The sequence below is a fragment of the Antechinus flavipes genome, chromosome 6, assembly GCF_016432865.1.
Source record: "Antechinus flavipes isolate AdamAnt ecotype Samford, QLD, Australia chromosome 6, AdamAnt_v2, whole genome shotgun sequence".
Lineage (NCBI taxonomy): Eukaryota > Metazoa > Chordata > Mammalia > Dasyuromorphia > Dasyuridae > Antechinus > Antechinus flavipes.
In genome coordinates this window covers 134,083,229-134,106,972 of record NC_067403.1, presented here as the reverse complement: position 1 = coordinate 134,106,972, position 23,744 = coordinate 134,083,229, and the positions used below count along the sequence as shown (strand labels likewise).

General features: G+C 34.2%; 1 protein-coding gene and 1 pseudogene across 1 annotated transcript in view; both read right to left on the bottom strand.

The window, feature by feature from the left end:
- The window catches only part of COL25A1 (collagen type XXV alpha 1 chain), a 547,679-nt gene that overhangs the window by 188,774 nt on the left and 335,161 nt on the right, over positions 1 to 23,744 (bottom strand). Inside the window, exons 6-7 of the mRNA XM_051965978.1 lie at positions 4,111 to 4,137; positions 3,922 to 3,948 (exon numbers count right to left, since the gene is read on the bottom strand). Of these exons, the coding sequence (XP_051821938.1) occupies positions 3,922 to 3,948; positions 4,111 to 4,137 (54 nt within the window). The remainder of the gene's footprint in view (positions 1 to 3,921; positions 3,949 to 4,110; positions 4,138 to 23,744) is intronic.
- Positions 21,023 to 22,375, bottom strand: LOC127540964 (elongation factor 1-alpha 1-like; annotated as a pseudogene).

Sequence of the window (23,744 nt, the reverse complement as noted above, 5' to 3'; positions counted from 1 at the left end):
TAATCCTTTCAGTTCAGTTCAGTTCGAGCCCGAGGGTCCTCTCTTGATCAGTGACTGCCTCACTTGCCTAATTCATCAGATCCTAGCCATGTTTTATTTCACTCTTCCACTCTCAAATCATCTTCTTAGGTTCAACAATTCCACTGTCATATCCCAGCTGTGTCTATACAAGAAAGTCATTCAATCTACTAGTGACTCAGGCAGCCTTCTCAACTGCTGATCTAAATTGGCCAATGAAGTTTCTCTACCAGAAATTTCCTACATTCATGAAATTACAGGTTTGGACCAACAACAAATAAACAAATAAACTTTAATTTTCATTAATTACTGAATAAGGTTCAAACTCAGAAGCCTGGCATTCAAGGCTTCCCACAATTCAACCCCAACTTGCCCTGCCAGTCTTAATATCTTTCATTTTCTTCTCTAACACAGGATACCAGACTTGGAAGGGCCCTTAAGAGACATGTAGTTCAAAAAATGTTATATATGAAGAAACTGAATAACTTCCTGTAATACACTTTGATTTTTTTTCTTCTTCTATACTGCTAACTCTTCCATAAAGCTATCAGATATCCTTCAGCCAAAAGTGATCTCTTCCTGCCTTGAGTACCTATAGTACTAGTTCATACTACTATGATCTTACTGTTCCTTACTGTTCCATCTTCCAACTCTGTACTTTTTCACTGCTTATCATAAATAACTGGAATAATCCTCTCAATTAATTACCATGCCATATATGAATGGATGGATGGATGTGTGAATGAATGAAAAAATGAATGCAGAGTCCCATTCTTTAGTTCAATACTTTCTTAAAGTCCTCATTGATTTGTTTGACATGTTCCATTTTCTTTTGAAATATTTGATGAAGAAAAAGGTGTATGAAGAGTGGCTAGGAGGGTATTTAATATTTTTTGTTGTTGTGCCATTTCAATCATGTCCCATTCTCTGTGAACCCATTTGAGATTTTAATGGATAAAGATTCTGGAGCAGTTTGCCTTTTTCTTCCTTAGCTCATTTTATAGGATTAAGAAAAACAGGATTAAGTGACTTATCCAGAGTTGCACAGCTATTAAGTGTCTGAGATGACATTTGGATGCAGGTCCACCTGAGTCCAGGCCTCTCTCCACTGTAACATTTATAAGTATTAAGTTAAAGCTCAGCAAGAGAAAGTCACCAAACAATAAAATGAGGTATTGAAAATAAGATGATTGTGTTAAGATAATACTAATAAGATCTGAATAAACAAATGAGAAAAAAATGGTATTTAAATTAAGTTGAAAAAAGATTGGTGAAGGCAAAAAATGAGTCAAAGTCAAAAAAAATTGGTTTAAAGCATTCTCAGATAATACATTATTTTGAAACCCTAAGATTCTTAGAGAAAACAGTTTAATTATTACACTGAATTGAAATTGTTTTAGAGAGACACACACCTACCTCCAGCCTGGGATGAAAAAAAAAGATCAGTAGAATTTTGTTTCTTACATTTCAATATATTCAAAGATAGAGAGAAGACTCCCTAAACTTTATATATGTGCCTGCAAATTTGAAAACTTTGGTGAGGTTGTTTTGTTTACATAAGTTATAAAAGAATTATTGGACATTTAATTGTCTTGATATTGATTTCTTCTGTTTCTGAAATCATCAAGATCTTCTGACCTATAAAAGCAATATGTGTATGATTTTTCAAAAAAGCATAAATGGATTTTGACCTCCTTATTTTCTAGTTTTATATGAGTATTTTAAGGTTCTGTGATTTTATCAATATGATTATACCCTGCACTGGTGCAGATTGCAATCTTAATTACAACATTAGAGTAGTCTTCATAAATCACTGCTGCAAAAAACAAACAAAGAAAAATCTGGTGGCCAATTACCTGGGAAAAGTCTCTCTGAACTTATTCTAATCCTTGGTTAAGAAGCATATAGTCAGCTTGGCAGGACCTGTGCCAGGCACTAACTTCCAAACCCAGGTTTACTTCAATACTACAAGGAGCCATTGGAGGAGAACTTTAGTAGTTTTACTAATAAAATATTATACAAAAGATGTCCAGTTCTATTTGGTGCAAAGTTTCCTCCAAAACTGGTACCAAGGTATCAAGATTCTCACTCACAAAAAATCTCCATGAATATCAGATTCAAGCTATATGCCTCAATACAAAAATGAAAGTTGTGGGACATAAATATTTTCCCATTTCCCACCTGAAATCCTAAAGGATCTTATAAAAGTTGATTTACACTCACATGAAGACTGGCTAAAATTCTTATGAAATGCTGTCTGGGCTCAGCAAAACAGTTCATGAACTCTGACCAAACTTTCAGTGAACCTGACCCAAGCCTTGAGTTTGTAATGCAATATGATATACCAGGTGAGATTTCACATGGGTTCAGGTTTCATTCTGAAAACTTGGCTCAACTTTCTAATCATTCAACACCTTCGAACGATGAAAGCCAACACACCTGTTCTAAAAATGAGCACTGATGACAGCTAAAGAATTAATCTGCCCCTTAGTACTGTTTTGCCAAGAGAAGATCTTTCAGAGACAAAGCAGTCTTGCCTTTACCTGGCCAAGGAGGGTTGAGTGATTCTGATGTAGTGCGAAAAAAGAAATGAGTAAGATGCCATGTGAAATAATCGCCTGGTTTTAGACACACAAGATAAGTGTATCTAAGCTAATTGGAAGGGGTTTTAATATCTGAGTTTATTCACAATCACAACAACCAATATCATGTTTAATAATCTTACTCAGGGAGATTAATTTATCTAAATAGGCTGAACACAGTCATCAGCAAAGATAACTTCCAGGAGCAATGTAATGGTCAGAGTCAAGATTACTGTTTTACACTCATAACAGTTCAAAAATGAGAGGTCAAAAACAAGAGGGCAAAACAAAAACACTAGGAGAGTATCAATGGGACAGCAAACCTCTCAAGCTGGCATCTCTTTAAGCTTTCTCAATAAAACTATTCAACCCCAGCATAAACCATTTTAGTTATCATCGTTGGCATATGGCACAGACATATTACTGCTTTTAACTTGCTGTACTATTTTTTTAATGACCTGTGTTCCCCCTGAAAGCCTGCTTTTGCTTCTAGTGACATGAGAAAATGGAGAGCATGTAACCCAACCAAGGCACTACATCATTAGAACAGTATGTCTGAACATGGGGGTAATGAGTCACAGATGTGAAATCAGGGAATTGGCACAACCCAAGGTAGCAGAGGAATGTTCACCACTGCATTGTAATGGTTAAAATAACCACATTTGAGAAAGAAAAAAGAAATCCCATTGACAATTTCTTCCATATATATATCTACAGCTAAAGAGTTATCTTTCAACTGCTTTTAACATGTCTAGAATAAGAGAAATCACAGTTTATTTATACTTAGCTTGAAGTTTAAGAAATAGAACACATATTGGTATTTTTTTGGCATATAATATATGCAATATATCCATCTCATAACACTTGGCATTTAAGTGAAACTTAATGGGACAAGCCACTAATAATCGACAATTTTTGTCCTTATTAGACCTTATTAGAAGGTCATGATTTTTTAATAGACTTTTATAGAAATGGAAAGGTGGTAGTGGGTTTTTTCCCAATTAAAATGATTCTGGTCCTTACTAAGCAGGGCTCATTATTGTAAAGCATTCCACTAATAAACCACAAATAAAGATAAAGCAATATCATGTATATATGCAAGCTCCATCCCTATGCACACACCACCATTACTTAAAATGCTTGCCAAAGCAGTCTCACTAAGAGGTGATAAGGCATTCATTCTTGCTAGAAGGTACTAAACATGCAGAGATAGACAACTAATAAGCTAGGGTACTTTTTATTAAATTAGTTTAGTGCTAAAAACTCATTTTCTACTCAAGGTAGGAGGAAATATTTTTTTTTCCTTGAAGAAAATGCTTACCCGAGGGCCCTGATCCCCTTGATCTCCCTGCAAAGTGGAAAGATGAGATGATAGTTTTAACGCAGCATATGTGTGCTACTATCTCATAATCTCAAATTACAGTATGTCAAGATAAACTAGGTCCAAATCTATGATAACTTGCCTTGTTTTTAATTTGACTAGGATCACTTACGTCATATATTTACTCACCTTGTCACCTTTGGGACCAGGAGGGCCCTACAAGAAAGAGAAATAGAGGGAAGGAGGGAGAGGGAGAGAGAAAGAAATGAAAATATTATTGTAACTTGAACAAATCATTAACTGGATTGAGAGGCACATGAGTAAAACACACAAGTGACAAGGTACCTTTTCCTTATCACAGCAACTACTATAGGAACTAATGATTCTTTAGTCATATTTGTATTCAATAAAACAACAACAATAAAATCAAAATTAGTAGGTATTCTAAAAATCTAGCTATAGTGTTGTCTGCCTTTAAATGCTTCCCTTTCCTTCTCTTCCCTCCCTCTCTTTTTTCTTTCCCTCCCTCCCTTCCTCCTTTTCTCTCTCTCTCTCTCTCTGTCTCTCTGTCTCTCTGTCTCTCTCTCTCTCTCTCTCTCTCCCCCACACACACACAATGATTCCCCTCATAGGGATATTGAATGTCAGAGTTGTCAAGGTATCATTCTCAGTCATGTGCTGGGATGTATGGGAAGAAAGGGAAGGAAAGAAGCATTTTTTAAAATTATATGCCAGATACTGTGATAAGTACTTCACAAATATCTCATTTGATGCTATATATACATGAATATATGTCCACTGGCCACACCTATGTCAATTCAATTCAAGAAACATTTCTTAAGTGCCTATTGGATACAGGGCATGCGAGGAGAGGCAGAGGAAGATATTTGAAGGAGTTCTGAAATTTTGACAAAATAGATATACATGATCTTCTGTTCCAGAAGATTATTAATTTGGTAAGAAAATACATATCACTAGTACATATGTACTATATGATACAAATCCTGGTAATAGTAGTGCAGAATAATCTGGGATAAATGCATTAGAGTGATGCAAAATGCTATGTGAGTTCCAGGAGAAAAGGTAATTTTCATTAAGGAGCAGAAGAGAGAGGGAAATAGTAGAATTCAGGGGGTTGGGATAAAACAGGGAAGAGAAACTTCAACAGAAGGGGATAGCTAAGGAGGGTGAGTACATTAGGTGTATCTGAGCTCACAGTTTTCCCCAATTTACTTGCATACTATGAAGACAAATGAGATAATGTTAAAAGTCCTTTTTAAACACAGCAACAAAGATTGATAAATGGAAGAGTCCTAGAAGGCATTTCAGGGTAACCTCCTCATTTTTTCATTTGAGGTTCTGAAAGTATCTAAGTGATTTGGCCAAGGAAGTATTAACTGATAAGAAGTGGCAATGCCAGGCTGGAACTCTAGCTCCAAATTTCCATCTACTACACTGCCTTTCAATTTTCTTGAAGATAGTAAAATCCATCTATCACCATTTTTATTTTAATAATCCATCAATATTCTAATGATTGGAATTTTTTGTATAAGAACTCCCTATACCAGTATAGATCATTTGCAAATTAGGAGATAGATAGTTTTGAGGGTTGCTGTATCTTAAAGTTTTATCATCTGTAGTCAACTTAATGGGCTTTAACATTGTCAAGAAGATTCTTGAAGAAGGATAGACTGTCAGTATTGTTTATTATACTTGAAACATTTATATTTGGTAGAATCTATCAAAAGTTTACACGCTGCCTTCCTAGTTTTTGAAAAACCAAGTTTACCCCTATGTCAAGAGGAAGCATTAGAGTAGGGCCTTAGTGTTATTAACAACAATAAAACTATTTTATACACATAATCATCAATGGTTTAAGTAGGAAAAAACTTGGCCTGAAATTTCAATGAATCTGAACACATATAATAGAATGGGAAGAAGATAAATTTGAGTTTAAATTCTAACTCGGCTACTTGTTACCTGATAAGGATAATGGAGAAGAAAGAAGAGAATCAAATCGAGGAAGAATATTCATTTAAAGAATGTGTTTGGGCAGACTATCATATATGCTCTTTAAATTATCACTGAAAAGACTTGATAAATCTTATTTCAGTAGATAGATAACTGTGGCGTGGATGGACATTAATAATTGATTAAAATACTTCATAATGGGATAGAGATCATAGAGTAGAACTGTTATGCCACAGTTCCCTTTTAGTGTCCTGCCTCAGTTTCTCTAATTGTCCTGCCTCTGTTTCCCTAATTGTCCTGCCTCAGTTTCCCTAATTGTCCTGCCTCAGTTTCCCTAAATTGTTCTGAGTCAGTTTCCCTGAATTGTTCTGCCTCAGTCCCCTTAGTTGCAAACTCTCCCTCTCGTTCATTAAGACTGATATAACTCAGAACTACTTACTATAAGATTATAAATGTGTAAACTCAAGATAAGGGGGAATCTAGACTTCCTGACTCCAAGCTGGACACCTCCTTAACTTCCAGTTTGTTAGAATTTACAGTCCTACCCTCCCATTCTGTCATTGTTCTTCTTTATCCCAACTTATCAGAATGTCTGGTGCCTCCCCTTAACCCTCTCAGAACCGGATTGATAGTCTGCTCCCACTGTCAGTGCTCTGACTCTGCCCCTGTCTCGGTCTACCCCTGTAACTGAGCCACAACTTATTCAGTGCTATTTAATTTATACATCCTTCTAGGATTCCTATTTTTGAGTATTTTTGGAGACTCTATTATCCCATGATTCACAAAATTTACAACATTAGAAGAATAAAGGAATTTTTTAAAATGGGTTTTTGTTTCAAAGAGATTAAGTCATCAAAGTGTATGATAGGAGAGGATGGTGAGCATGATACAATATATTAGTCAATCAGTAAGCATTTACTTAGCATTTACTATGTGTCAAGCACTGTACTAAACTCTGAAGATAGAGAGAAAATCCAAAGAGTCTCTCTTAGAGAAGCTCATGATTTGTTTGTTTGTTTTGTTTGTTTTTCTGGAGAAAACAACAAGCAAATTTGCATAAACAGGCTCTAGAAAGAAATAGTTAATAGAGAAAAAGCAACAAAACTTAAATTAAGAGGAACTAGGGAAGAATTACTTAGTTATGGAAAGGATATCATCCGAGAAATATATAAGTGAAAAATAAATAGTGTTAATCCACCAAGCAAGGACCTGGCAACCTGATAGATAACTAAAGTACAATTTGTGTATTCCATTAGTATGCCTGGGATAAGAGAAAGTAAGCAAAGATCCCAAAACATTGGGTAGACACTCTCCTTCCCAGACAGCAAACTATTAAGAATAAATGGACAAGACCTGCATATAGGAAAACAGGCATGGATGGGTTTTGATTTGCATTGTTAGAGAGTATATTGTCTTTTATGAGATTCAGAGATCCATTTGAATTTTGGAGTACCTGAGTATTTAAAGCAATACAATAGGAGGCTAGATAGCACAGTGGATAAAGAACTAAATATGCTGTTAGTACATCAAATATCTAGCATTTCTGGAAGAGGAATGTTGTATAAGCAATTTTCTGGGAAAATGCAGTCTCTCTCGTTTAAGTACCAATTTTGGTTTTGTGTGTGTGTTTTTATAAATTTAAACAATTTCATTGAAAGTCTTTCTAAAATTATCACACATCATTCAATACTGTCTTGATGACTCAGCATCATCACTATGACTATCAATTGTTAAATTGAATTGTAATACAGTAATGTCTCCCAGGGGCTCTTTAGTAACAGAATAGTTTGCTTCTATATAAATTGAGCCCATCTTGCTATATATTTTGAATTACTATAACTGTTTTTAATTTTTATTTTCTCCTTTGGTTTTTTCTTGCTGCTGTCAGTGTCTGTGAGTCCAAAACTCACCGCCATTCTAACCTGTCACTTGGAGAAAGAACCTAATAATAAAAAGTTATGAGAAGAATAGGAAAGACTGGAATTCATCTTCAGAGGATGATATCGAAGTTTAAAAAGCATATTCTGCCCCAAAGAGTAATGTTAAATGATTACCTGCCCATAAAGAAATTATAGAAGAACTCAAAAAAGACTTTAAAAATCAAAAGAAAGAGATTAAGGGGAGAAAAAAAAGAACCATCCAAGAAAAGCAAGAAAAATATGAAAAGAAAGTCAAGCAACTAGAAAAGGAAATCCAGAGCCTTAAGGAAGAAAATGTCTCTTTGAAAATTAGAATTAAGCAAGGGGAAGCCAGTGAAATTATAAGAGGCCAAGAAATAACAAAACAAAATATAAAGAATGAAAATATAAAAGAGAATTTGAAACAATTTATAAGAAAAACAACATAGAGAATAAACCAAAAAGAGATAACATAAGAATAATTGAACTACCTTCTGAAAGCTATGAACAAAACTTGATACAATAATAAAAGAAATAATTAAAGAAATTTGTAAAAGATATAAAGAAAATTGTTCTGAAGTGATAGAACAAGAGAGAAAGTAGAAATAGAAAAAAAAAATCACTCATCACCACCTCAAAGAGATCTTACAATGAAAACACAAAGGAAAATGCTTGCTAAATTTCAAAATCTCCACATGAAAGAAAATTTTTTGCAAGCAACAACAAAAAAAAGCAATTCAAGTATGCTGGAACTGGAATTGTACAGGATTTATTTGCGACTACTATAAAAGACTACAGGTCCTGGAATACTATATATCGACAATCAAAAGAGCTAAAGTTGTGGCAAAAATATTATATCTAGGAAAATTAAGTATAATATTGAATGAATGGATATTTAATGAACTCTCAGGTTTTCAGGATTTTGTCTCAAACCAGAACCCAATAGAAAATTTAACATATAAGAACCAACATCAAAGACTAATCTCAAGGGATTCAATAAGAACAAACTTTTATATGTGGAAAGGTAACCTATAAACTAAGAAACATTTCTAATTGGGTAATCCAAAAGAAGGATTGGGGTAGAACTAATTATGATGTGATTCTAATAAGCAAAACCATCTAGGAAAAGGTAAAAATTGTAATTATGCTATACTATATGAAGTATTAGAGCAAAAGAGCCAAAAAAGGAATTAGATAATGGAGGAGGGCTGATAGTTCTGAAAACCTCACTGCATAGGGTATAGGTTATATATTGAGGGAATAAACACACACACACACACACACACACACACACACACACACACATACACACACATACACCAAGAAAGACACACACATACCCTCCAAAATCTATAAAGAGGGAGAGGAAATAAAATAATATGGGGATTAGAAAGGTGTATAGATTAATGTGAATAGAATATTATGTATAGATTAAAGGGAAAGGGATAAAAAGGGAAAATAAGGATAGAGGGAAAAGGTAAGGGAGGTTAAGTAGCAAGGCAAGTTAAAAAGTAGAACTAAAGTAGAAGAATTAGCAGGGATAGGAAATAAGAGACATATACAAACACAATAACAATGTTCAGAAGTAGAATTTATTAGAAAAAAGTAGGGGCAGTAATCATTCATCTTAAGACAAAGTCAAACTTAAAGATCAATATTATATATCAGCCATTTTAATATTGTTTTGAATTTATGTATATATCTGTATGTGTATGTGTGCATGCATTTAAGTAGATAGAGTTCTTAACCTGAAGTCCATGAAACTAGCTTTGAAGGGGGCCATAAATTTGCTTTTTTATATATTTTGATAAAAATATTTTAATATTTTGAGAAGACCCTATTTAATATAATCTAACTATGTGGAATAAGTACATTAAATATATAAATGTGGACTATAGTATAAGGTGTTACATACATGTTGAAAATGCTTACATGTATGGCCATGGATTTCCTTAAAATCCCTAATGAAAAGATACACAGTATTATCAGAACAATGGATTCTTTCTACATTGTTAGTCATATATTAATTTTGTCTATTATACTAACAAAATATTAATGTTAAGATTTTTAAAATCATCCACATGTCAAGATCAAGAAAAATATGATCAATGGTTTTTCATTGAGATATAAAGGAGAAAGCATAATACATTAATATTTGAGGCATGATAATGTTTTGTTAAATCTAACATGATTTATTTGGAATAGAATATATTACCACTTTAATGTGATAGGTCTATTATTCACTTAGAAAAATTCAGACTACTCAGCAGCTTCCTATGCAAAAAAAAAAAAAAAAAAAAAAAAAGTGTATTTCTTGGATCCTGGATACATTTTCTTCCCTCCTCCCACAATGAGTCTACTGGGATCTATAAGAGATTAGATTGGAATGCAAATCTGAAATATAGGGATCACTAAAGTGATGCAAAGAAGATTAAGACAAAATTAAAAATATATGCAAAAAGCATGGGGCAGCAAAATGCTATAAAACCTGTTCAAACATGGCTTCTTGTTAAAGTCAGGTCATTTTTTTTTTTTTATAAATTTTATTTTATTTAATAATAACTTCGCATTGACAGAATCCATGCCAGGATAATTTCTACACGACATTATCCCTTGCAATCACTTATGTTTCGTTTTTTCCCCTCCCTCCCTCCCCCCCCCCAGGATGGCAAGCAGTCCTATATATGCTAAACATGTTGCAGTATATCCTAGATACAATACATATTTGCAGAACCGAACAGTTCTCTTGTTGCACAGGGAGAATTGGATTCAGAAGGTAAAAATAACTCGGGAAGAAAATCAAAAATGCAAATAGTTCACATTCATTTCCCAGTATTCCTTCTTTGGGTGTAGCTGTTTCTGTCCATCATTTCTCCAATGAAACTCAGTTAAGTCTCTTTGTCAGAGAAATGCACTTCCATCAGAATACATCCTCATACAATATCGTTGTCGAAGTGTATAATGATCTCCTGGTTCTGCTCATCTCACTTAGCATCAGTCCATGTAGGTCTCTCCAAGCCTCTCTGTATTCATAAGTCAGGTCATTTTTAACAATACATGAGAAACATTTCATTTCTATAAGCTGGGGAAGGGGTTTGCAGGATTACTCAAAAGTTTCTATTATTTTTCAAAAGTCATTTTCAAATAACACACATGGAAGGAAGTCACACAACCATATTGGCAATTGTCTTGATGGTATTTGCGTGTGGTTTTCCAACTTGCATTTTTTTCCTAGTGAGTAATATAGAATTATGACATACAGGCTACTCAGATCCTTTCAATTCCAATAGGAATTGCTTTTCCTTTATGCTTAACAGGCAGCTCCACAAATTATTAACATTTGGGATAATGAGGAAGGAATATAGGACCTCTAATATTTACACAAAAGAAATGGCTTTACTTTGAGAAAACTATCTTTATTTCATTTTTTAAAAAAGCTTTCTTGTCTCAGTTTTCCTCTTTTGAACAGCTGCTACAGAAGTTTGTTTGTTTGTTTTGGCTAAAAAAAAAAAAGATATAGTTTATTTTTGCATGTAAGCCCAAGAAAGACTATTGCATTTTTGTTTTATAAATCAATGGGTTTATATTAAATTAGGTTACTCTTGGAAGAGTTTACTTTCCAGTAGTGTATCTACATAAAGTATGAAATATATTTTATAGTTGTGTGAATTCCAATAAATAAATCAGGCCATGTGCCAGGCAAATGGCTTTTTCTTTTTTAGTAAATATAGGTCATGAGTATAGCTACTTGTTTCATTATGTCTCCAAGTTAATATTGGATATACCTTTTCTATGAGGATTGTAATGTTTAGATTCTCTAAACATTCTGCCAAAGAAATTCAGAATTATTCATTAGCTGTAGATTTTTTTTCCTCCCGTTGCTTTTTTCCTTTGCATCTCTAAGTAATGAACTGAAGCACTTTAAATCAAACTATATATTCTTTTAAAAAAACATAAAAATAAAAATAATGAATCCTCAATGTTAGGATTATATGTTTATGTGCTGAATTTATACATCATCACACTCATTCACTAGTAACAAATTGTTTCTATCATTACTGCTATGTAATAAAATTTAAGATCTAGTATCATCGGCTCCTTCCTTCATATTTTTTCAATAATTCTCTTTTTATTCTTGATCTTTTATTCTTCCAGAAGAATTTTGTTAAATTATGTTTTCTAGCTTTATGAAATAATTCTTTGATATTTTGGTATAACACCAAATAATTAATTTAGGCTAAATTAAAATTTTTATTATATTGGTCTGGCCTACCCATGAGAAATTAATATTCTTCAGTTATTTAGATCTGCCTTTAATCAAAAGAAATATCTTGGAACTGTGTTTATATAATTCTTGTGTATGTCTTGGCAAGTTGTAATGGGCCAGCTTTTGGAATAAGAATTCACTGTTGGACAAAAACTGCTAGAAAAATTGGAAATTAGTATGGCAGAAAAAAGACATGGACCCACACTTAACACTATACACCAAAATAAGGTCAAAATGGGTTCATGATCTAGACATAAAGAATGAGATTATAAATAAATTAGAAGAAGAATATAGGATAGTTTACTTCTCAGACCGATGGAGGAGGAAGGAATTTGTGACCAAAGAAGAATTAGAGACCATTATTGATCACAAAATAGAAAATTTCTATTATATCAAACTAAAAAACTTTTGTACAAACAAAACTAATGCAGACAAGATTAGAAGGGAAGCAATAAACTGGGAAAACATTTTTACAGTCAAAGGTTCTGATAAAGGCCTTATTTTCAAAATATATAGATAAATGACTCTAATTTGTAAGAAACCAAGCCATTTCTCCAATTGATAAATGGTCAAAGAATATGAACCGACAATTTTTGAATGAAGATATGGAAACCATTTCTAGCCATATGAAAAGATGCTTCAAATCATTATTAATCAGAGAAATGCAAATTAAGACAACTCTGAGATACCACTATACACCTGTCAGATTGGCTAGGATGACAGGAAAAGATAATGCTGAATGTTGGAGGGGATATGGGAAAACTGGGACACTGATACATTGTTGATGGAATCATGAACGAATCCAACCATTCTGGAGAGCAATTTGGAACTATACTCAAAAAGTTATCAAACTGTACATATCCTTTTTAGGTAGTATTGGAATTTTATTTTATTTTTATTTTTATTTTTTTAATAACTTTTTATTGATAGAACTCATGCCAGGGTAATTTTTTACAACATTATTCCTTGCATTCACTTCTGTTCCGATTTTTCCCCTCCCTCCCTCCACCCCCTCCTCCAGATGGCAAGCAATCCTTTACATGTTGAATAGGTTACAGTATATCCTGGATACAATATACATGTGCAGAACCGAACAGTTTTCTTGTTGCACAGGGAGAATTGAATTCAGAAGGTATAAATAATCCGGAAAGAAAAACAAAAATGCAAGCAGTTTATATTCATCTCCCAGTGTTCTTTCTTTGGGTGTAGCTGCTTCTGCCCATCTTTGATCAATTGAAACTGAATTAGCTCTCTTTATCGAAGAGATCCACTTCCATCAGAATACATCCTCAAACAGTATCATTGTTGAGGTATATAATGATCTCCTGGGTTCTGCTCATTTCACTTAGCATCAGTTCATGTAAGTCTCACCAGTCCTCTCTGTAGTCATCCTGCTGGTCATTCCTTACAGAACAATAATATTCCATAACATTCATATACCACAATTTACTCAACCATTCTCCAATTAGTATCTTTTTGGGGTATAAGCCCAGTAGAAACACTGCTGGATCAAAGGGTATGTATATACCCTTTGTTACTACTGAGTTTATATCACAAAGAGAACTTAAAGAAGGGAAAGAAACCTGTATGTGCCAAAATGTTTGTGGCAGCCCTTTTTGTAGTGCCTAGAAGCTGGAAATTGAATGGAAGCCCATCAATTAGAGAATGGCTGAATAAGTTGTGGTGTATGAATGCAATGAAACAATATTATTGTTCTGTAAAAAATGACCAGCAGGATGATTTCAGAAAGGCCTGGAGAGACTTACATGAACTCATGTTGAATGAAATGAGCAGGATCAGGAGATCATTATATACTTCAACAACAATACTATATGATGATCAATTCTAATGGACATGGCTCTCTTCAACAATGAGATGAACCAAATCAGTTCCATTTGTTCAACAATGAAGAGAACCAGCTACAACCAGCGAAAGAACTATGGGAAATGAATATGAACCACAGCATAGCATTTCCACTCCCTCTGTTTTTGCTTGCTTGCATTTTTGATTTCCTTCACAGATTAATTGTACATTATTTCAAAGTCCAATTCTTCTTGTGCAGCAAAATAACTGTATGGATATGTATACATATATTGTATTCAGCATATACTTTAACATATTTAACATGTATGGGTCTGCCTGCCATCTAGGAAGTAGGGGGAAAGAGGGGAAAAGTTGAAAAAGAGGGTTTTGCAAGGGTCAGTGCTGAAAAATTACCATGCATATATCTTGTAAATAAAAAGCTATAATAAAAAAAAAAAGTTGTAATGGGCCAGAACTCTGTATTTGAAACAAGGATTCTTACAAGATGTTAACTCAGTAGAATTGATAAGACAATAGTTATCTAGTTTAGCATGGTGATTAATAGTTCTGTAGTTCAGTATGATTGAATTAATCATACAACAAATAATGGTTCCCTAGTGATATAATGATTGGCTTATTCTCAGTATGATAAATGGTTTAATTGTAATAGAATATTTAAGAAGGTCAGAGTCAGACCTAGAGGGGACTAGAACAGACTCAGGGAAGACAGAGGACTGTAGGTTGGAGCACAAGCTCTCAGACTGAGACATACTTCAAGACAGAGACCATCGTGGTGGTCCTCCCACTTCCCCCACAGAAACCAAGACACATTCTAGAGGACCTTCAGAAACCTAGTACAGGCCCCAGGCAAGGGGGCACAAGAATATGAAGGAGACAATAAAGATTTTTGGACTTTATCTCTGGCTATTCTCATGGTAATTACAAAGGCTGGTTCAGAGACCTTCAGAAAACTAACCAGAACACTATAGCAAGTAGACTCCCAATTATTTTACAATCCACAATTATTTAAAATGGAACTTCTCTACATTCTCTTCTGTATTTTGTTGGTCATACATAGAAGTGCTGGTGATTTATGGGAGGATATTTTATATCCTGCCATTCTGCTAAAATTGTTCATTGTTTTGAATAGTTTTGGTTTTTGTTAACTTTGTAGGATTCTCTAAGTATATTGTCATATCATTTGTGAAGACAGATAGTTTTGTTTCTTTGTTGACTAACCTTTTTTCTTTTACTTTTACTTTTTTTTCTGGTCATTCCTATAAGCTAGCATTTCTAGTACTATATTAAATAATAATGGTGATAGTGGACATCCTTGCTTCACCCCTGATCTTATATGGAAGGCTTCTGATCTCCAAGATAATGCTTGTACTTGGTTTTAGACAGATATTACTCATCATTTTGAAAAAAGTTCATTTTATTCTTGTGCCTTCTGGTATTTTTCATAGAAATGATATTTTATCAAAAGATTTTTCTCAATCTATTGATTTGTTTTTGTTATTGGTACAGTTATTTATAGTTTTCCTAATATTAAACCAGCCCTGAATTCCTGGTATAAATTTCACTTTGTCTTTGTATGTGATCTTTCTAGAATTTTATTTAGAGTTTTTGTATTAAGAAAATTGGTATGTATTTTCTTTCTGTTTTGTATAAAAATGATATTTATGAAGTCATTGCATTTGGAAACAAATATTTTTGACAATTTACTTTACTCGTTTAATTAACAAGGCATAATTTAAGAGTTATATTTAAAAGTTATTCAGCAAGTAACTCTCACAGATTCTCAAGCTGTATGGACCCCCACAAGCCATTCCTGAACATGAATGCCCTCCACAAAATCCTTGATGAAGTTGATCTTTTTTGTACATTATCTCTCCTATAATACTAGACAATTCCAGTGGGAAAGGATTGTTTTTGTCTCCTTATATTTTCAGTATTTAGCAAAATGTTTAGCACATAGTGAGCACTTAAACTATTTGTTGCCTTAACTTGTCAACACATTTGCAATGGCAATTCTTTCATCTAAAAAGGATGTCCATTGGTAGAGAAATAAATCTTACACTTCCTGCATCAAAACCTCCAAATACAACACAACTCACAAATCTATTACTCTAAATGTATTGGTAGTAGTAGTGCTATAAAATGGGAAAACAAATACTTGAGGTTGGCAAGTAAATGATGCTTTAAATATAACTCTTATAGTGATCAGTCACATGCAACTGAAACACTTTTTAATAACTAGGTGGTGACTGCTTGTTTCTGAGAGCAAGCCTCATTTTCATGGGGAAAAGAAACTTTCATTTCAAAGATGGCTTTCTGTCAACACTATTTTGAGCCTGGAGGAGGTAGTCAAAGTATCTTTCACAGGATCAAACATTATGACTAAAAATTCCTCTTTACAATATCACTGAAAGCAATTTAGTCTCTTGAAGACTCCTATTAAGAAAAAACTATAATAAGGCATCAAAGAACAACCCATTCCACCTGAGGACAATTCTTATCATCAGAAAGGGTTGAATTTGTTTGTTTGTTTGTGGGGAGGGGAGTTGCTTATATCAAGTCTGAATCTGCAGAGTTGCAACATTCACCTCTGGCCCCCATTTCCTGAACATTTCTGGCCAAGGATAAAACAGATCTGAATGATCTTGCTCATTGCCCAGTGGGACAGGGGTAGATTAGAAGAAAGATATTACTGAAGAATCATCCTTTCAAATATGATTTCATAATTTGTGAAAAGGAGCTAGTCTATGAAACACTAATTTAAAAAAAAAACACTTTCTTTTCACCTCCCTCTTATTCTCCTTAATGTCTTAATTTCTTTCAACACTAATATTCATTAGAATATCTGTCTAAAACCAAGTACAAATTCAACTATTTTTTTAATATACCATTTCTTTACATCTTTCTAGTGTAATTCATTCAAGTCTCTGCATTCTAAATGCCTCATTTCCCTTCTACCTTAAGTCATTATTTCTTCCTTCTATCACTTTTTCCTCCATCAATACTTCAAACATGCTCCTCCATTTTCATAATTACCAATACAGTCCAGACAATGAACTTAGAATCAAAAGATTTAACCTTATCTGGATTTACCTTTATCTCTGACAATAACTTTATATGTGATTCTGGAGAAGTCACATTCTATCTAGGTCTTAGTTCATAAAACTAAGGAGTTAGGAAACTCTTGAAAGGTAAATCCCTAAATTGGGCTGCTTAGAACCTCCTCTTCTTTTGGCTTTTGGTTTCTATTTTTCAAAGACTTATACAACCAGATTAACAAGCCTTTGTGAAGAGAAAAAGATTTTCTTTACTGTAGCAATCATCCAAATCAGTGGTTCTCAAACTTTTGCTTTCAGTATCTTTATCCTATTAAAAATTATTGAGGATCTCTCCAAAGCGTTTTTGTTTATCTGGATTATATTTATAGAATTTACCATATTGGAAATAAAAACTATTTTTGAATTTGTAGACCTTCTAAAAGGGTTTCAGAGATCCCCAGGATTCTCTAGACCATACTTTGAGAACCACTGGATTCCAAATGCTATAAATTTAAAACAATTGACAAATTGAGTTCAAAGGGAATAGTTGATTTTTAAGGTTACTCCAATTCTGTGATTTCAAGATTTGTGTTAGCATCCCCCTCGCTCATCAACCTTCTAGTCTTCACTGCAATTCATTCCAAACACAGCACCCCTAACAATTTAACTCAAACACTGTTTTAATCATGTCATTGATCAAGAACTATGTTCTCCTACTTTTGAATAAATTCAATTGGGCATCTCTCTCACTTAAATTATTGATCTTCTAAGTATCCTATGCCTTTAGCAAAGAACATTGTACTTAACTTCCCAATCTCAGTCAGGCTTCCTTAAAAAACTAACCTAACTTTTCCTTTTAACTATCATGTTAGAAAAACAATTAAACTTCATTGATCTGCACACAATCGATATTATTTTTAAGTGTGCTTTGCAGATCATTATTGCAAAAAAGGATTACAAGGGAGAGGGATGTTGAACATCCTTAAGGAAACAAACTTGAAGCTGATATTTATTTTATAGAAATACAAAAGAATATTCTCCTATATGTGGCTTTAACCTCTCAGTTTAGATACACTCTTTGGAACATACTGCCCTGTCTTCAGGATAACTTTCAGGTCCCATTATTATACACTGGGAATTTCCTCTCTTATTTTTGGTTTGATACCCCAAAATGAAGATCTATCTTTCCCTATAAATCTCGTAGTGTAGAATGATAGTAAAGTCATAGACACCCAAAAGAGTAAAGGACAATTAGGCAGTTGTTGACTAGGCAGGTCAAAACCAGGACAGCCTCTGTGAAGCACCACTGTTGACCTCCTTCCCTTTCCCTGAAGATCATCATACCCAAGGTCCTAGGAATATTCTAACTGTAACCCTTTCCGGTTCTAACCAGGTGTTTCAGGTCTACTCACTGTCCTACTGAGATTGGGGGTAAAGAGGAGTAGAATTTAAATTGCTCTGATGTTAGCCTTTCTTTATTGCACCTTATCCTGAAATGGGCTGAGGCTCGAGTTAATGCACTGAGGTCCCAAGCACGTGAGGCTAAATAGTAATTGGACCATACTCTATTAATATATGCTTGGTGAAAGAATGGCTCCGCCCACTCTTTGTGCAAATCCTGATGTGTTGTATAGGAAATGATGTTTTTGGTGGGTGGAGGCAGAGGAGTGGAAAGGGAGGCGGAAAGAGAGACTGCTGGCTGGCGTCTTGACACAGCTGCTTACATTGCTATCGTGACCGCCCTTCATCTCCAATCCCCTTTTCACCTGCAATCCCTATTCACCTCTGCTAGCTGGCTTCCTGTCGCAGCTGCCCATATTGCTATCGCAATGCCCCTTAGTTTAGTCTTTAAGACCGCTACTGAGAATAAAGATTGAAGATTTTTCCCTTAATCTGAATTCCTGACTCCAGCTGATTTTAAATACACAGTCATCACATTATCCTACATGTCTCCTTGTGCAAATTAAAACACTAATTATAAAAGTCTAAGAATAAATTTTCCCCACAGTTAAAGTTATGAACAATGACTTATTTAGTTCCCTTCAAAAATTATCATATAATTTACTTTGGTTGCATACATTGATTTACACATTAAAATAATCAGGAAATTTTCTATATGTTCATTTTAGGAAGGAGAGTTCTTTGAATCAGGAAGCTCATTATTTAAGTTCAACATCTTTTCTCTTTTTCTTTTTTTCCTCTTACATGTGAAGAGAACAAGGAAATTTAACTTGGAAAAAAATGGTATCCCAGTACAGAATTGATATAAAGTACATGGCATTTTCCTATAACTTGTGAGACTTTAGACCACACTTGAAAACCACCAGCCTATATATGCAGCCTGTAAAACTCTAATTAACTATAAGGTTAAAAGACTATCATAGACACTTAGACATATACTCTATCAAACTAGTCCAACACAGGTAGATTTTGGATATTGACACATGTTCTCCTTTCTCTTCTTGGCTTCATATAACTGGGAGGGAGAGGTGGTGTGAGATATGGAGAAGAGGAACAACTTTATTCCTTTTCCCCTTTTCCTCCCTGCTCCTACCATTAAATGCAGATATTTTACACACACACGCAGAGATCTCTAATCATACACACACACACACACACATATGTATATGTATATATACACATATGTATATATGTACAAAACATATGTATATATAAAATATATGTGTATATATATATATATACACACACACACATACACACACATATATGCATTCAAATAAATTCCATGAAACATCAAACTATGTTTGTCTTCTATTTCTCTGAAGATAAATAACATATTCCTTCATAAACCCAAGTTTTCCCAAGTTTTCCCATATTTTTATAAATCCCAAACTCATCATTTCCTACTCCACAGTAGTGTTCCAACCTGGTGCTGTCTAGTTATTTTATATGGCTTAAAACAATATTGATTAATATGGTTGACATATAGTGTAGTTTTCCTATTTTTCTCTTTTGATTAAATATATTTTTGCTTTAATTATGTTTGAGAATAATGAATATTAATCCTGCTTTTATTACTTAATAAGTTCTACTTTTGATCTTTATTATTATGTTTATGTGTATCTCTTATTTCCTATCCTCCTGACTGCTCTACTTTACTTCTTTCTACCTGCTCCCTTACCTTCCTGTTACTTAATCCAACCCATCCCTTCTATTCCTAGGATCCTTATCCTCTCTTCCTACTTTTTCCTCTTGCCTTCTGGTTTTTATCTGAATTCAGAAGACTTTTTATAGCCTTCCAAATATATATATATGTTGTTCTCTCTTTATCCTATTCCCAGTAGTATATACACCCTTCTATATCACCTTGCTTATCTTATTCTCTAATCTTTTATTTCTTTATAAATTTAGAAGACTGATTTCCTTCTAAATGTATATCTTGTTCTCTTTTTAACTTAGATCTAATGTGAGTAGCATTCCCTCTAAAAATCCTTCCCTTATCCTCTCCAACCCTCCCCATCCCCTTAGCCTCTTTTTTTCCTGAATTTAGAAGACTTTTATGCCCTTGTAAATATATATATATATATATATATATATATATATATATATACACACACACACACATATACATTATATATATATATATATTTATATCATATTACATAACAATATATATTATTTCAGAGCCACCAGTCCTCCTCTCCTTTATAATTCTTCTATGTCAGTTTTTCCTCTTGCACCTCATTTGTAGAAGATAACTATTCTTGGGGTTAGCTAGATGGTACAGTGGATAGAGAACAGGTCCTGGAATCAGGAGGACCTGAGTTCAAATCCAGCCTAGACACTTAATATTTCCTAGCTGTGTTACACTGAGCAAGTAACAACTCCAATTGCCTCACCCCCCCAAAAAAAAGTAATTATTCACTTTCCTACATTATGTTGCTTTTTTTTTTCATTAAACTATTTTAATGGTCTTAAAATTCTGTGACAAATTTTTGGTCAAGTTGTTTCCATAAAACTGCATGAAATAAATGGTCCACAAAAACATTGCTTTCCTCCTGAAGTTTTTATGATGCATTGTAATCATTAATTGGTCTTTTATTATTAAACTTAAATGGCTAATTGAGACAAACCCTTTCGAGATCATTCTTTCACCACTGATTAAGACTGGGGTGGCAAGTATTGTATGGAATATTCATTTAGACTTCTGGCTAAGTGATTTTGTGACCTTGCCAGCTCTAGCAGCCTTCTTGGCAACTGTCCTGATGATACCAACTGCAACAGTCTGTCTCATATCACGAACAGCAAAACGACTCAGAGGAGGCTAATCAGAGAAGCTCTCTACCCACATGGGATTTCCTGGAACCATGTCAGCGATGGCAGCATTACCAGATTTCAGGACTTAAGGACCATCTTCAAGCTTCTTATTAGAACGACGATCAATCTTCTCCTTTCAGCTCAGCAAACTTGCAAGTCATACGAGCCTTGTGACAAAACAGAGCAGGTGCATAGCCAGCACTGATTTGGCCTGGGATGGTTCAGGATAATGACCTGTGCCGTGAAACCAGCAGCTTCCCTTGGTGGGTCGTTCTGCTATCACCAGCCACATTACCACAGCAGACATCTTTGACAGACACTTTCTTGACATTGAACCAACATCACTCAAAGCTTCCTAGTGCAATTCAACAGACTTTACTGCAGTTGTAACATTGTAACATTGACTGGGGCAAAGGTGACCACCATGCCTTATTTCAGAACACGAGTATCTACACAGCCAACAGATACAGTACCAATACCATCATCTTCTAGACATCTTGGAGGGATAGATGAAGGGGCTTATCAGTTGGATGAGTTGGTGGTAGGATGCAATCCAAAGCAGCAAGCAGTATAATTTCATTATCATTTCCATCCTTCAGGGGACTTCCATCCTTTAAATCCAGGCATATTAGAGCTTGGCTGTAGCATGTTGTCACCATTCCACCCTGAAAGTGGCACAAAAGCTACTGTATCAAGATTGTAGCTAATTTTCTTGATATCGGTACTGACTTCCTTGACAATTTCCTTGTATCTCTTCTGGCTGTAGGGGAGCTTGGTGGAACCCATTTTGTTCACACCAACAATCAGTTGTTTCACACCTCATGGGCAGGTTCTCAGGTCTGCCCATTTTTTAGCAACAACAATCAGGACTGCATAGTCAGTCTGAGATGTGCCTGTAATCACATCCTTGATCAAGTCTCTGTGTCCTGGAGCATCAATAATAGTCACATAGTATTTGCTGGTCTCAAATTTCCACAGGGAGATATCAATAGCGATACTCTTACATTTAGCCTTCAGTTTATCTAAGACCCAGTAGCCTCCTGCTCAAACCTCTCAATGGTTCTCTTATCAATTCCACCACATTTGTAGATGAGGTGACCAGGACTGGTAGACTTGCCAGAATCTATGTGTCCAATGATGGCAATGTTAATGTGAGTCTTTTTCTTGACTATTTTTGTAGAGATTTAGTGGTGGTTTTCATAACACCTGTGTTTTGGCAGCAAACCCCGTTGTGAAAAGGAATTATTTTGCTTTTTAGAATCACCTCATACTCAGCTGAGTATAATCTTTCTTTCAGACTACCAACTTGACAATTGAAAACATGTGGTTTACATTTCCATATATAAAATATAAACAGTTTGTTCTTATTGAGTCCCTTGAAATTAGTCTTTGATGTTTATCTGATATTTCTCTTGGATCTTATATGTCATATTTTCTATTTTGTCCAGGTCTTTTTGCAACAAAATCTTGGCTATCCTTTTTATTCAGGACTATACTTAATTTTGCTGGGTGTGACATTTTTGGCCACAACCCCAATTTTTTGCTCTTCAATATGCAGTGTTCTAAGACCTGAAGTCTTTTTGTGTATTTGCTGCTACTATTGAGTGATTCTAATTGTGGATCTCCCATTGATAATTGGTGGATTTTTTTTTTGTTTGTTTGTTTTGTTTTTTGTTTTTTGTTATTTCTACTTTGCTCTTTTGTTTCAACCCTTCAAGACAATTTTCTTGGGTCAATTTTTATATTATTGTATAAGATTTTTTAAAATCAGTTTTCAGGTAGTTCTATTATTCTTATGTTTTTTTTTCCTTGATCTGTTCTTATCCTCTTTCTTTTCCATTCATATAGTGATTTACATGGTATCTTTTGTTATATTACATTTTCATTCAAAGAATCCTTGGTAAGAGATTACAATTGAGGTGAGGTCATCTTTCTTTCCATTGTCCAATAGATTCTTTAGAAATTATTTTATTCACTGGTTTGTAGTCATATAACATAATGGTATTTAAAGTGGGTTTTTCTTTCAGAGAACCATAAAAGCACATGGCGATTTTTCACAGTCCCATACCCTCATTCCTAGATTAAACTCAATGTCAATTTGAGATGACTATTCAAAATCTACCTCCTATTGAACCATTTCAATAAGTTATCCATCTAATTGACTACATCAAAGAAATATCTCCTGAGCTTAGTTCAAAAAGAGTGTCATTCTTATATGGTTATCCCAATTCTCCCTCCAACAAATACATCATAATAGGAACTCATAGCATCATCTTAGAAAATAGATTTATATATAACTAAACATAACACTTATCTATTGGAATCAGTGCTTATATATTTGGAATACTAACAAATGCTACTGACAGACTAACAAAGAGATAATGTAAATTTGCTTTTTTAAAATGGAGGCAGTTAGGTACAGTGAAGGTAGCACTGGACCTCAAGTCAGAAAAAACAGAGCTCAAAACCCAGCTCTGATTATTGTGTGACCCTAAGTGAGTAACTTAACCTCAGTCTGTCTTAGTTTTCTCATCTGTAAAATGTAGATAG